Source organism: Taudactylus pleione, unplaced genomic scaffold, assembly GCF_031769625.1.
Source record: "Taudactylus pleione unplaced genomic scaffold, aTauple2 ptg000703l, whole genome shotgun sequence".
Lineage (NCBI taxonomy): Eukaryota > Metazoa > Chordata > Amphibia > Anura > Myobatrachidae > Taudactylus > Taudactylus pleione.
The window spans coordinates 312,909-329,125 of record NW_028285105.1 but is presented as its reverse complement, the minus strand read 5'-3'; the positions used below and the strand labels follow the sequence as shown (position 1 = coordinate 329,125).

Genomic DNA, 16,217 nt, shown 5'->3' with positions numbered 1-16,217 from the left:
AGCTGATGTCCCTGCTTCCCTCTTATTCTGAGGTAGCTTTTTTCGCCATCTCCTGGCATCAGTGTGATCCTGGATGCCATGGAGATACAGTGGCTAGTGACTGCGCTGAATAATACACTAGCTCAGTGGTTCCCTTATTGAGAAATTCAGCAATTATTATTAAACTAAGAAAGCTGTACTTATCCTGGACGGAGGGGATGGACTCCTGCTTCTGTTTGTCCACATATTTTAAGAGGCAAAATCAATGCTGGTGGCTGCGAAGCACATTTACCATAAATTTATTTGGTCCTAGACCACAAACCCATGGTACCCCTGCAAGTGCCCTGTGGTTCCCCGATATGCCACGGCACCCAGTTGTGGAACCACTGCACTAGCCTAACAATAAAGTAGACTGTTGGGGCTAAACCACTGGTGCCGACCTGCTCTTTAATGAGCGCATTGTTGTCCTTTGGTTAACTTTCTTGTAATTTACCAAAATGTCATGCACGGAATCTCTGCTTCTCAGCACTGTCAGAATAAAATGATCATTTGATCTAGTTGGTTTCAGATGGAACCTCAGTAATTCCTTTAAATGCTGTTATACACGGAGTATTAAAAAATTCTCAATGTGGTCTTGTGTCTAAATAAATGCTACAAAAATAAAAACACGAGGTCTTCCTTATAGTTTATTGTAATCTCTAAAAGTATGACTCTAATAACCCATTTTACAAAAAATATGTAAAACATGAAAAATTATCTATTTTGCATAAAAAGAAAAATCAAAACTATTCTCCCTCACGCAGCTGTTCAATTGGAAGCTTCAATCGTAGAGGGTTTCTCAGACGTCTCAAGCTTTCTTCAACCTGGGGTAAAAGAGAAATAAAATATGTGAAACTACAGCAACAAACTTTTACTGCATATAGTGCGAGGTAGAAAGAATGACTGTACAACACTCCTGGGCAGTGGCATCACTAGGGGGGTGCAGACCGCACCGGTTGTCACCCTACGAGGGGATGTCATCAAAATTCCAGCTTCTCCTCAGTGACAGGGAGCAGAGCACTGCTTACTAATATCACAGTGTAGCGCCTGGCTCCCCGATCACTAAGGAGGAGCTGGCAGAGCAGGCAGACTGTCTGAGGGGAGCCCGCCTTCTTCAGGATTGCTGGGCACACCCACAGAGTGATTAAACCGGGAGTGTGCCATGAGGCCCACGCCCCCTTCTTGACACACGCAAACTTTGTCGTGTGCAAGGACTTTGCTGGCCTCATTGGGTGCCATTGCTCCTGAGCATGTTTAGTATGGCATAGCTTTATGTTAGAAGAGCTTGTGGGAAAGATTTTATGGGAAACAATTAAGATGGCCACACATCTATAGATTATAATTTCAACCAGCCAATTAGTTGGAACGAAAATCTGGTAATGCATGGGAGGAAACAACAATCACCCCTATGCTCCCAAATGCCATAAAATGGACAAAAATGTTGAGAGATCAGCGGCACTCTGTACTGTCTCTCCTCCAATATGAGCATGCGCCTGTCTCCTACAACCACAAGCGATATAGATCTTCACTATACCACCACTGCTCAGCTCCACAAGCTTAAGTGGACAGCCTGATGCTGCATTCTGTACCAGACGCACTACAATACCCAGCATGCTCCAGACTGTTACAGTATGTCTCCTATACCACTGCACATGCATTACCTCTATTAACCCTATACTTGCTGTTACCAATAAACCCAGTACTTTGTTAAGGAACACTGTCTGGTCTGGACTAACCTCCTTTTCACAATTCCACTGGTGCCTATTGTTCTACATCAATAAGATATATCAACAGGTTATAGGCCCAGGCACCATAGGTGCCAAAGAATCCTGCATGTGAAGCATACAGCAAGTCCTGCATTTGGATCAGTGTACAGCATGCACTGTGCAGCACCAATGAAATAGAGGCTCAGAGAATTATACCACATGGAAGTTTGCTATGTAGATGCAGCTCAAATATCAGGAGATGTGGGAGACTACATCTAACCCAGGTGACAATCCTAACCCAGATGAAGTAGATAGGCCTATGGTCCACATGGCTCTAAGTGTGGAGCTACACGTTTACTTCATAGTTCACTGGAAATTGTCTTCATATGCTGTCTGCAGGGCTATCCACATGTCATATGCCGACAGAGAGCCTGATTCAGCAGTGATCACAACTGTGATTACGCACACAATCAGCCAAGTGTTGCGCTCTGTGCAAGCATCACAGTTCGAACTCTCTACTGAGATTGGGATTGCGATTGCAGTGACTACGCAAACCCAGGGGTGATTGACAGGAAGTGCCGTTTGTGGGTGCTGAAAGGAGGGTTGTCGGTGAAATGCAGGCGTGCCAGTGTATTTGAATGCTGTGGCAGGGGTGTGCATAAATTAGCCTTTGCAGCTTGGGCTTTCATTGCGTGGAATGAGGTTAGCAATTTCTGAGTAAGGTCAGATCTTGTGCAAGTGTGCATGAGGCTGCGTGATGGTACTCGATGTTACCGATGGTTCTGCAGTCTTGCTAAGTATTACATGTGTACGGAGGTAATGTGGGCATTCTTATGTTAGGTTGAGTATGGCATAGCGATCGCAGACAATAGCATATCTTCGCAGTGAGACTGTACGTAATCGCTATTGTGATCCATACTGAATCAGGCCGAGAGATCTTATGAGGAGGATACATTTGAGGCATACACTGTACGGTATCAAATTGAATGTGAATGCAGAGACATAATTGAGTATATGTCTATCTCAGCAGCTAACATCTATAGGAGTACAAGTCGTCATGAGGAGGTTGCAATGGTGATGCTACAGAACCAAACGTCTTAATTCGTTTTTTTAGTAGTAGATTTAGAACCTAAATGATTAAGCCATCAACCGAGAACGTGAGGACAAAACTGCTGCAGTTCAATGAATGCTTACCAGTTGAACGAAGTGAAATACCAGACCCAAGTGCAGGTGTTACTTATGTCACAAAGTTGGACATGAGGCCTCAGAGTGTAAACGGAAAGATGCGAATGTCACGCAACAAAAGAAGCTTGGCAAGAAAAATTAGTTAGTCCTAAGTGTTACAGGCAGTCACAGAAAAGACCGTTTGGACTCGGGATCCACAAGGCATTTCAGCTGCAGTCGAGAGTAGTTAACATCACTAAGCATGTGTAAACCTGTAACGGTCAAACCTATTAGAAACAAAACCCTTGCAGCCAGAAAAGTCAGGATAATCACAGTGCGGCTGAAGATATATGGTGAAACTATAGTCACAGATATCCAAGATGTGTTATTTGCACCAGATTTGGGGACAAACCTCATTGTCACAGGTGTCCATGATGAGAGAGCATACAGAATCAAGTAAGTAGAGAGCAAATGCGTTGTGCAAAATAAAGAGAGCCTGGGAAAGCGACAACAACCCATTGCCAGCATCTATACGTCCTAGACAAAGAGGAGTGTTGTGCAATGACAGCCGATGAGAGCAAAAGAGACTTTAGGTAGCTAAAAATAAAAAGCTTTTGAAGTCCAAACATTCTGTTTTGTTAGATATGCCTACAGCTGGAAGAGTGTCTAAATTAGAGACTGCCAGTATGTATGCCCAATCACAGAACAGGAGTTCTGTAAGGGCAGACGGGAGACAACCCTCTTGGAGATAGTGGGGCAGATGTATGAAGCTCTGGGAAGTGAAAGTGGAGAATGATAAATGACCAACCAATCAGCTCCCAACTGTCATTTTTCAAACACAGCCTGTAACATGACAGTTAGGAGCTGACTGGCTGGTCGTTTATCACTCTCCATTTTATCACTTTCCAGAGCTTCAAACATCTGCCCTATTGTGAGGAGTTAGCAGGTGTCACTTTCTGTGATCAGTGAGATGCTCAAGGAGAGAGGTCATCAACTTAATGGTCTGTTATTGAGGCGAGTGCATGACGTTTGCAGAGACTGTTAAAGAGTTCCCATGCTTAAAAGAGACTTTGATTGACTGAAGTTTTTTTGCAGTGATGAAACTGCCAGCACTGTATGTGACGAGAAAGTAGAATTTTTTGGCTGTCTAGAGTGTTATGTCCGGTCTAAGTATGTCGCTAGCAAGAGTCATTCTGTCAGTTAGCTTGTAGATTGTACAGTAGCAAATGCATTTTGTATGACCAGCGAGAATAGTATTGTTGACATGTCAGCTAAAAGTTAGGAATCCTGTATTTTTGTGACAGGAGACATCCTTGAGCGAGGGGGGCTGTTGAGAGATATGCAGGACTCTGGTCTGTCTCCATGTTTGCTGGATACGGCGAGCATTAGGAACCACCGTGGCTCTACCTGGCGGTCTCTTCTCCAATATTTGCTACTGCGGGTCTCTCTTCTCTGGCGTCCCACATACAAGGACGCACCATGTGCTCCCTGGACCCTGAAACAGACACCGTATACCACCACCACTTAGCTCCACAAGCTCCTCGCTTGCCACTACAGTAAAGGGACAGCTTAATGGTGCTTTCTGCACCAGGCACACTACAACACGCAGCAAACCCTGTATGCTCCAGGTTGCCACTGTAGGTTTCCTATATCACTGTGTGTATACAGTACAACTGCTATTAACAAAAAGTATGGTGGTCGCTCACATCAGCTTAATGACATTGCACAGGTGCTTGTAAAGGGCGGGGTTAACGCTGAACCACAGAGAGAAAAAAAAAAAAAGATTCCGCCCAGCACACTGCAGCAATATCAACAAAAATAGGATTCAAGTTTTTTTGTTGTTATTGCTGCAGTATGCTGGAGGGAATCTTTTTTACACCCACTAAACGAGCATTTATCTTATGTGATACAGGAACTGAGAGCTCTGAGAGTCCTATCTCAATTAGAGCACTCATTAGCATGTGTGGTTTGATGTGTTATATTCTGACATTATGGTTATATCTACGGGCATGCTGAGATTAGATCAGATGTCATGAGAGTGGAGGTTGTTATTTCATTTTTCCTTTATTCACTTACTAATAATATTGTGGCAATTGATATATATACGGACAGTAGTTGGAAGATTTAACACTGACGCACAAACACATGCTTTCTCTGTATAAATTAATACATATGACACCGGTACTCAGATCTAACACCGCAGCTCATGTTTAGAACGGATATATGGATGTGGTAATTGTGTTACTATAAACAGGATTTAATCCTATGATAATATACTGAGAACATTAGTTATTCGGTTACCAGTAAAAGTGGTACATGTCACAAGTATAAAAAGTCACAGGGTGTATTTAATGAATGTGATAAACCGGGTTGGAACTATGTGCCCATTACATGGTTTTGTGATACGATATACATCAGACCTGCTCTGTTGGCCTATATGATTTAGTGCGGAACTGAAAGGTTTTGCACTAAAGGTTTTTTCTTTTGAGTTTTTTTATTTTGCAATTAATACGCAATTTATTACATGTGGGTGCATTTATGTGGAACTCAAAATTCGCTGTAGCTTGCCTATCCTACCTACTGTATATATTTGATGATTAGTAGGAGTGGCAGAATTGGGTAGCCACATTATGAGAGAAACTAAACTCATGTCAAGTGATATTTGCGGATCTGATGTTTTCTGAACAAAAAATTTTGCTGTGTATACCCCGAGCATAATTATTAACATAAGTTTGTCTAATTAATTTTTTGACTCATTCATTTTAACTAATACATTAATAAAAGTAATATTTTAGCTGAATCATACAAATCAATAAGAGTGCCCCATAAAAAAAAAAAAAAAGTCTGCTTTCTCTCCTCTTTGTACGAATTTTGTGTATTCTGACTCAGAGGGAGCACCACCAACACTTTATTCCATATACAGAGAACCTGTATTAAATTCTTTCAGTTGATTTCTGTGTAACAAATATTAATGTGCCAATTATAGGCTCATCTGTATAGACCAATATATTTTTTCTAGTGCGGATTCAATTCCTTGTTGTTGTGTGACATCTATACTTTACACTTCACTATCACCTTCTTTCCCCTTTTCGTGTGATGCCCTGGGGATGGTCCTTGGCTGGAATTTTTTGGGGTACCTTGCTCCTCGGATGTGAATCCCTTAATGTTAGGGACGCCAGTATAGAGGAGCCTTGACACTGGCCTGGTGCTTATTCATATATTTGCAAATGTATGTAGCGAATACCTCTGAATTTCTATTATGTAGGATTCAAGAATTTTTGTTGACATTGCTGCAGTGTGCTGAAGGGATTTTTTTTTCCCACTGCTATTAACCATGTACCTGCTGTTACAAATAAACCCAATATCCTGGTTAAGGAACACTGTCTGCATTAATCTCCTCTTCATAATTCCGCTGGTTCCTATTGTTCTACACCAATAGGACATATCAACAAAAAACAGTTGTTCAAACAAGTTGGTTAAATTTGTTTTATTTAACCAACTTGTCTGAACAACAGTTTCCGGCATTTGGGAACGTACGGCCGATTGTCGTTTACTCCCGTACAGTACCAGATTTTTGACCAGTTAGCTAGTTGTAATGTTAATGTGTGCCAACTGTACAAAAAGCAAATCCACAGCCTAATTACTGTACATAATCCTGTGCAGATAGCAATGAAAAACAGTGAAATATTTTAATGGCACCAGTAGTATTCACAATAAAACCCGAAGTTATCACAAACATATATTATTGCATTTCAAACATGATGTTAAAAACACAATAGAAAATTGTGCGATAGTAGAAAAGTGCTCCATGGTGTCACCAAGAGAAGTAAAATAGAGGTTTGTTTCCCCCATCATAAGCTTTAGTAACAATATCATATTCAGGGGAAAATTCCATTTGATCATGATATTAAGCAGCAAAAACGTCCTACAACATTCTCAAGCTTATGGCTAAAGGGATTTATCTATCCAGAGCTTTGAAGGACAAACATTGCAGCTGTGCTGATGACTAAACAACGTAGCGTGTGAATGCAGACACCTACAGGCCCCAGTAACCACCAGCACCATATTCAGCTAGAAATAACTGAATATAGACATCACTGTTTATTTGTATAATGCCATAGATTCTGTACCACCTGACCTAGTCACACAGCAGTCCCTGAACAGTTTGGAGCCCTAGGTAAGATTCTAGCTTGTGCTGGTCCCTTAAAACAATGTGGAGGTGGCCATCGTAACTGATGGCGCCCACCTAGAGCAATACATCTTACACATTTGCCTGTACATTGTCATACAGATATAATATACATGTACACAGTAAACATATGATGTAAAGGTTACAAAGTACAACAATAAATGCAAGGATACAATTAACAGAACAAATCATATAATGTAGCATGCAAAAAACAAATCAGAATAAGACATGACAAACAAGGATGGCAGATTAGACAGACATGACACATATGGTAGATGACTCTGCTCATTTGAGTTTAAACTAAACTATTTCGTAGCTGTAGAAGACAGAATTTGGCAATATATTTATTCTATTTGGTTGACAACTGGCAAATGTCAATTGCTACAAATGACTGGATTATAATCTAGTTCAAACCACAAAAAGTGATTTGAGAAATGTTCTGAAAATATTTTTTGGGATTGTTTCCATATAATATACTGGTATGTAATATTTATTTATTTGTTATGTAAAGTACAGTTAGCTGCTAATGGTACTGTAGGTCTGATCCAATATCCTAATTCCTTCTAAAACCATAGTTTCATTTTTATTGGACACACGGGAATGTTTTGCAATTACTGGGCCCAATAGTATGAGAGCACAGTTTTTTGTTTACACACATACAGTAAATCAACCCACCACCTGGTTGTTTATTAGGCCCCTCTGAAAGTATACATCCGTCTCCTGTGAAGCTGGGTCTCCCTTTGTATAATCTACAACTGCTGCATAACATTGGCATTTGAGAAGAGAAAAGGACACAGGAAGCAAACAATTGATTATGTTTTAAAGCCCAGAAAACTAAATAGAAAATAATTACACTGGGGACTAGACAAAGTAAAAGATTGAATTAGGAAAATGAGACTTAATTAAACTACAGTCCACATGCTGATTATTAAATTCTATCACATTCTGTTAAGTAGTGACACACTGGCGCTTTTCCAGCTATAAAAGTGCTACAGTAGCATTCATGGAGCTAGCTTGCTCTCTGCTGGCACGCTTAAATCATTGCTGGTCCTGGTCACATGGATGTGATTGAACCCAGAATATGCTGCATGTAACATCTTCAGAGCCTAATCCCTCCCATGTGCAAGGGAATGAGCATTTCTCATTCACTTCAATGTGTCAGCAAAAAGCTAATTGAGCTCTATGACCACTAGTGGATTGAGCTGTCTGACTAACAATACTTTAGCAGATGGAATGCGCTTGAATGACACCAAGTTCTATCCTAATTTCACCCAAATATGACAGACCACCCACATTAACTTGGTTTCTACATCAGGATAATCTAGCTTTGTGCAACTTTCAGCATAAAGTAGTTTATTATCATTACCAGTGGCAACTCCAGAGGTGGGGCTGTTCCGCAATTCAAATAGGGGAGCCACACCATGCCAGTGATGTTTGGCAGCAGTTGGGATGACAGTTGGTGCAGCCCCACCTCTGGAGCCACCACTGATCATTACTATTCAGCAACAGCTTTATGCGGTTTTGTATTCTTGCAATGCGAATATAGGATGGAACAGATAAGCTACTACAGCAAAGAGAAGGGAATTTCAAGATGGCAATACCTCTGTAACCTCATTACTCAATGTATTGTACTTCTCCACGTCGAATTGAAGCTTCTTGGCTCTTTTGTAGAAGATGTGTAGGAACTGGCGGTCTCTAATATCAGGATACACATAGTCCTGCAACAGAAGCATATAAGGGTCACTGGTCTAAATGTTTAAGATGCCTTTGCAAAATGAACCCGTACATGGTTGTAAAACATTTTAAGATGTCGATTTTGCAAAGGGTGCAAGTTGTCCTCGCAACAGTGTGTCTATGCCATAGCCAGAACTGCAACTCTCGGAACAATATATCTTGCATCGTTTGGTTGTTAGATCGTTAACGATATATAATGTGCTTTTAAAAACACCATACGACCATCTAAATGATTTCTGGAAAATTTTAATTTAATGTTAAATAAACAGCATGCGTCGAGCCGACTGTAGGAAGAGAAAGTGGAGGGTATGGGAGTGGCTGAGGTGACGTCTTCAGAGCCCAGACCAGAATGACGTATGGCCTGGTCGTCCAGAAAGGGCGTACACACAATTCACAATGTGCTCAAAATCATAAAATATCTCTTCTCATTTGCCGTATAGTACATCAGATAAGAAGATGCGAGGAATGACTCACAGAAACACGCAAAAGTGCGTACACAATAGACGATATGTCATTCCAATTGGGCTCAAAAGCGACAAGTCGTCCAATGTATCATCTAGTGTGTACCCAACTTGAGATACCCACCCTGGGGCAGGTACTCGTGCTGTGATTTTTCCACTACTAATGATTATATTGACACTAAATTCATAGATAGATAGACAATAAAAGCACTAGTTTTGGCTGTATTTCCATGGTGCATATTCAATTGGGGGCGAGAAAAGCAAAAATCCCGCATCTGCAAGGTTTTTCCTGCAGGCGCTGGATTTTTGCTCTTCTATTTTGAGCGCCGGGAGGTTTTTTTTGCGCACCTCCAGAGCACGACCAATTTTTCCTAAAATCCCCAATTTTTGGAAAAAAGGTCAGGAAATGCTCTGGGACCCCGGCGCACCCCTCCTAATGACTAATTAAGCAATTGGAAGTTTCCAATTAGCTTAGTCTGTAATACTCACCTTCCGAAGAGCTGGTCTTCTGCATCCAGCGTCGGGACCCAGTCTCCTGCAGCAGCGGTGAGTATGTCAGTGTGTGTGAGAGTTTCTAAGTCTGTATAAGGGAGTGTGTGAGTATGAGTGTTGTGTATGTGACCCCCGGTCAGCGTGCCCCCCGTAACGGGTTCTGGGAGAACTACATCTTCCAGCAGCCCATGTGCCTCCCTGCAGCCCCCGGGACTCCCAGCAGAGCCCCCTCTCCAGTGAGAAGATGGAGGGGAGGCCACCGGGAGCCGCAAAGACCACCGGGCAGGTAAGTGGAGAATTATTTTTACGCGGTGCAGGGTTTTCAAACCCGTGACCACTTATTTTTTAAATTGGATACCGCGGGTATTGGGAGCGCGCATACCCGCAGTAAACCAAATTTGGGCACAAGATTTTTTCCTCGCTAAACCTCGCACCCAATTGAATATGCCCCCAAATGTACCAAGCTCCGAAATGCGATGCAAACAATAGAAACCTATGGGCTTCTTTTTCGCATTTCCCCCCAGACAAGGATCTAATCGGATCCCTCCCAGCACCCCGCGTGGCTTGAGCGTCATTCTGTGCATGCACAGAATGACACCAGAGGGACTTCCTCTATCGCAAAGGACAGCTCTAACCGGGAAAGAGGTCCTTTGCTCATTTCTAGGTACATACTGATATTATTGCCGGTATGTACCAGATAATTGGTGGAATATACGGTATCGCGAATACAATCCTTAGTACATCCCGTACTCAGTGTTCTTTGTCCATTAAGTTACAACTGCAGAGATGCAAGTTGGCCCAAGAAGTATGAAGGTGTAATCTGAATAGGGGGATGAGGCTCCTGCAGCACCATGGGATATAGGAGAGAAAGGAGCTGCTACAGTTCTTAGACTGAAGTTGCTTGTAATGTAAAGGGAGACAGGGGGGCACTATTTTGTGTCCCAGTCTGTATCTTTGTGTGAACCTGTGTGTGCACAACCCTGCGTGCGTCTGTGTAACTCTGCCCACAGGGGTCTCCCTGTTTTACATACCCCAGGCCCCCTAAACCTTTAATCCAGGCTCTGGGAGATTGCAGATGGTTGTTATGGAAGTGAAATAACTGCCAATGGAGGTAGGGGTCAGAGCTCAGGCCAAATATCATTACATTCCAAAGTGATGACAAAGTTTTCTATCAGCAGTCGATTTTATTAAATAGATTAGCCTAACCAAACTTCTTACAAAATGTACAAACTTCTAGTACAACTGTCTCATCAAAGTACAGGTCATCCATGTGACGGACAATAATTTGGTAGTATGCGAAAATATATATAAAACAGCAGGGTCCCCTCATGCCCTTGGCATAACAGAGGAACTACAGATGTTTCCTCCTACACAAAGCCTCAATACACCATGCGGCGCGAGACACCAAGCTGAGTAATGTAATGTAGATTTTTTTTTTTTAAATATACGTCTTTTTCACACTGCAGGCGCAGCAAAACACCACTGAATCTGGGCCTGATTCACTACGGATCGCTATTCTGCTTATACACATGCAACTGCGTTGCTAATATCAGCAGAGATATTTAAATGTTTGCATTCGCAGCCTGACATAAGGACGACCACTTCCCCTTACTCACATCCGTATACTTTGACAACATAGCGAAACAATCTGTAACATCAGATCCATATGCACAGTTGCATGTGCTATGAGACCTCAGGCAGCGTCTGGTTTCGCAGTGGCTAATTTATGCACGCCCATGCAACAGCGTTGAAATGCACTGGCGCGTTTGCCTAACCATCCCCGTCACCAACCGCATTCCTGTCAATCAGTCTGCCATGGGTCTGAGAGCATCGTCTGGCTCGCGCACTGAGATGCATATGCAGTGCGAATTAATCGACTGATTGCGTGCGTATTAGCAACTGCATTCCTTGCTGAATCAGGCCCTCTGTACACAGCACTGCGCCTGAATTAGTTTTAAATATATACAAAGTCGCAGATGAAGCACAATGTAACTTGGCATGAGAAAGTTGCAGTCGCAAAGGAAAAAGTATATGGCAAAATATCTATTTCTTCACAGTTAAACCGGTAAAAATGATGGGGTCTAGATTTAATGCTATTAGGCTGGGAAAACACTAAAGCGATATCGGCACAATATGTCATTTTGAGGCAAATAACGAAATATCGCGCAGCTCACACACTGTGTACGCTCAAATGAGTGCTCCCGTGCACCATATACGACATCTTCTAATTGGCCGTGCTGTATGGTCAATCAGAAGAAATCGTGTATGACCACATGCTTCTGGATGCGGCCACTGAACGATATACAGCACAGTTGTGCGCTATATCATTCAGCGTGTACGGGCAACCGTAATGTCGTTCCATCGATCGCCCCATCGACTGGGAAACACATTGGTCTGATATGTACCAGGTCAAGTTTACATTTTGGCGATAATGAGGCCGATTCTGAAATGCGGCAGATTTTCTATCTGGCTGCGGGTGCAACTGCATGTGAATGCCCATTCAGCCCATGGTTCTTACGTCCGCAGCCATCACCACTAGTATCAGGACTTACATCAGCCCCATGCTGGGTGCAAAAGATTCATCTGAAACAGTCATCCCATCTCCATTTGCAAACTGTGAATTTGCACTGAATCGCCCTACAAGTCCATGACACGCCCATGAGACTGATCAGTTCCATGTGATCGCTGGCTGCCGCCCAAAAGCACGCATTTCAGTAAGCTTAAAAGCCACTCACTTGTCCACATTGCGATTAAAGTCTGACTTCGAATCAGCCCCATTACCTGCACTGGTGTTTACTCAACACCTTGCTTTGAGGGGAGAGGGGCACCGGTGCCATCTCTCACCCAGGGCACTAAAATGTCTAGTTACTTCTCTGACATCAGCCTAATGCTGGGTACACACTGGCCCAGGGCCGGACAGGCCATTTGGCCCTTCTGACAAATGCCAGAAGGGCCAATGGCCTGATGGGCAGTTCTGGCCTTAAAACCCGGCCGAGCAGCTCTGCCTCCCAGCCTTCTGCTCGACCTGGATACTGAAAGACGTGTTTTGTGAGGCGCGTACAAATGGGGCGTGACTGCCAGGGCTGATAAGAAGCCTCAGTCCGTCCCTGCACTGGCCCATATATTGGCCGATCAATTGATCGGCCAATATATCTGCTGGCCGTTGGCCAGTGTGTACAGACGATAAGTCTGTGAACTGCGTCGTTCACAGACATATCGTATTGGCTGTGCTGCACAACCGATGGATAGATATCTCTTCAGACATGTGTCCATTGGCAAGTGTGTACGGGCGGCCTGCAGACTGCCCATACACACACAGTGGCAGCCGCGGGGAGGGGGGGCGGCCCCTGCCAGTGGGACCCGTGGCTGCTGGTTAGATGATGGTCATTCAGTGTGTATGAACGACCATCATCTAAAGATAGATCTACAGATCACTCGATCTGCAGATATATCTACCAGGTGTGTACCCACCTTTACTGTCTACAGCCCTATTGAAGAGCGTAGCAGATAATCTCTCTGAGCCTGAATTGGTGGATAATAGAACCAAAAGCTTATACTGCATTCAGCTGCACAACAAATGTAAATACAATGCCAGGTATCAGGATGATGGAATATTTACACATATTTGTGAATGTGATTAGTAGCTCTTGATTTAGGAAATTTGTATTTAAAGTGTAGTTGTCATGTCATTCTGATGCTTTAGTGCTAGACAAGTAACTTTAGTATTTGACAATTTATAATGTGGTTATTTTCAATACAAGATGATTTGGGCAGCCTTTTAATTTCTTACCAGCATATTACATATTCAATGCAGGCTTCCCTGCATGTTACTGTTACTATCATCTGCAATTTTATCCAAGACCTGTCTAACTGTAAGATCAGTTTTCTGGGCTATAAAATGGACTTACCACTTTGGTTAGAAGAAAGTAGGTGTAGAAGGCGATGGCACTTCCATATGTAATGAAGTACGTCACAGGTTCCATGATATCCCAAGAGTAGACCCACCAGGTAAGCCAGGCCAGAGCCCCACCCTGTGTAGACAGGAACGCTAACCCAATCCACTTGAGACGTATGGTTTTGGCTTCCGATATAGACATTATATTCAACTTCACCTAAGGGAAAGTTAAAGGGAATACACTTAGATGGTATGTAGCCAATCCTTTTCTTACCGTTATTATCACTTTTCTATCAGAGTTTCCATTTGATAATATAAGCTATTTTATATCACAACAGGCTTATTCATGTTCTAAGTACTTCTGCATTTTCTTATTGAAGTAGCCATGTCCAACTTGTAAAATACATCGAAATCAATTGATTCCTCAGTCTGTCACGTTGAAATTATGAAAAGTTCTCTAGCAGCTTAGAAATAGACTTCTTGTAAGAACCTGTATGTATGGCACTCTGTAAAAATTTGCATTAAATACAAAAGAATAATGATGAAATTTGCGGCACATGTTGATGAATAAATCTTATCTCTTTAATGAGAAACAGAAAAAAACACCCCTGGGTACATAAAGAATCTCCCTGCTTATTGGATAGAATATTTGAAACTGTCCAGATAAACATGTGGTAAATATGAAATGGATCAAAGATTATAAATTACATCTGTCCAATGTAAACATATCTAGGGATACAAGGTGATTTGCCACATAGAAATATTACACAAAATCCTGTTGATATAAATGTCAGTCTTTACAAAATAATGCTCACTTTCATACGTCAGGACTAGGATTAGTCCCGCAAAAAAGTCTAGACAGAGCTGACACTCAAGGCTACACCGATTGATTAATTTGAAATAAAATGACATTTCTTATTGCTACATAGTGAAATCAGTTTCATCATCATCCACCTTGGCTCATCTCAACTCAGGCTAAAATTTATGAAGAAACTAACAGCACCTAACTGTGCCTATCTACCAATGTCATACATAGTGCTTTGAAAATGTATTCAGCACCCAACACATTTTATACTTTTATTGTTTTTTTTCATATCCACAGATTCTGAACTTAAACCAGATCACACCACAACTTAATACGGTCTCCAATACATATTACAACAGTGCTGGAGAAACCAAAATATACAGAGTACGCAAATTAAACCTGCACTACCAACCTAGGTAACAGATTTTACTAAGCTGTCTCTATACATAGTCAGAGTGGGAAGCCGACGGACGTAATCCCGACTGCCGGCTTCCCGACTGTCTAATCCCGGCAAGGGACTAATAACAGGTGTCGAAATCTCGACGCCTGTCATTAGACCTACGCCGGGAGCCCGACACCCAGCTTACCGATCGGAGACGGGGGGGGGGGGGTTTAGGTTTAGGCACTTGGGTGGGAGGTTAGAGGGGAGTTGGGCACTTGGGTGGGAGGTTAGGGTTGGGCACCCCTAAGGGAGGGTTAGAGTTAGGGGGTAGAATTAGGTAAGTTAGTACTTACCTTCGGACGATCAGGATTTCCTCTGCTGTCAGGCTGCCGCTGTCGGGATTTGAACCGCTGGCCATGCGGCCGCCAGTAAATCATACTGATTCCGTCAGAGCCACAGGGCAGCTAAAAGCAACTGATTTTTATTACTGCAGGGGGCAGTGCAGCCTTAAGGGACCAAGCAGAGGTGGATTGGTCATTATTTTTCACTAAGAAAAAATTTCCCTATGTGATAGGCAAACGCAGTACAGGGAGGCAGTGACAGAGTGACATCGACTCATCTTATCAAAGCAATCAAAGTGATTAACATACTATCGCTTGAATTTCATGTCTGCCCTAAATATATTATTAATGACAGATTTTAATAAATCATATGCAACAGTTGTATTTTCTAAGCATCACCTAGACTCACAATATGTAAAGATGGATTTACACATTAAAAGACCATCTGATTATATAAGGATAATAGTGAGAGTTACCCACTCAAGCTAAATGAATACTGCATAACTTAACTGATGTGAACATACGTATATCTGTGTATTTAAACTCGGTTAGTAACAGTAAAATGTAAAATAAATAATTATTGTTTCTACATCAATATTGAATGCACAGATGTTTATATAGGATCTTCTTCCTATTGATATACTGAGAAAAACGCAATTTATTGTGCACATCAAATTACAAATATTGTTTTTATATCATTAATTAGCATATGAGAGTCGCTCATATGCTAGAAAGTAAAGGTGTCAATGACTAGGTGAGATCTTAAAATCGTATAAATAAGACAATGAGGTTAAAGATGGGTGATAAGCTACTATACTTATAATAATGGATTGGAGACCTATGTGGAATAGTTAGAAGCTTTAATATCTCCTTAACATTTATTTGCAACCTGATAATTGATTGTCACTGATAAGTTCATGATTGACAACTAGGAGAGTTTTCAGACTCCCTGGAAAATATGTGAACTGTGAAGTGGATACAGTATCCAAGTGAGAACTTTATCAGTGGATACAATATCTAATATGTTGCA

General features: G+C 42.0%; 1 protein-coding gene across 1 annotated transcript in view; it reads right to left on the bottom strand.

The window, feature by feature from the left end:
• Nucleotides 1–652: 652 nt before the first annotated feature.
• MCUB (mitochondrial calcium uniporter dominant negative subunit beta) overlaps nucleotides 653–16,217 on the bottom strand; it is a 120,155-nt gene continuing 104,590 nt past the window's right edge. The window contains exons 6-8 of the mRNA XM_088456436.1: nucleotides 13,673–13,876; nucleotides 8,679–8,795; nucleotides 653–842 (exon numbers count right to left, since the gene is read on the bottom strand). Of these exons, the coding sequence (XP_088312562.1) occupies nucleotides 765–842; nucleotides 8,679–8,795; nucleotides 13,673–13,876 (399 nt within the window). The 3' untranslated portion in view covers nucleotides 653–764. The remainder of the gene's footprint in view (nucleotides 843–8,678; nucleotides 8,796–13,672; nucleotides 13,877–16,217) is intronic.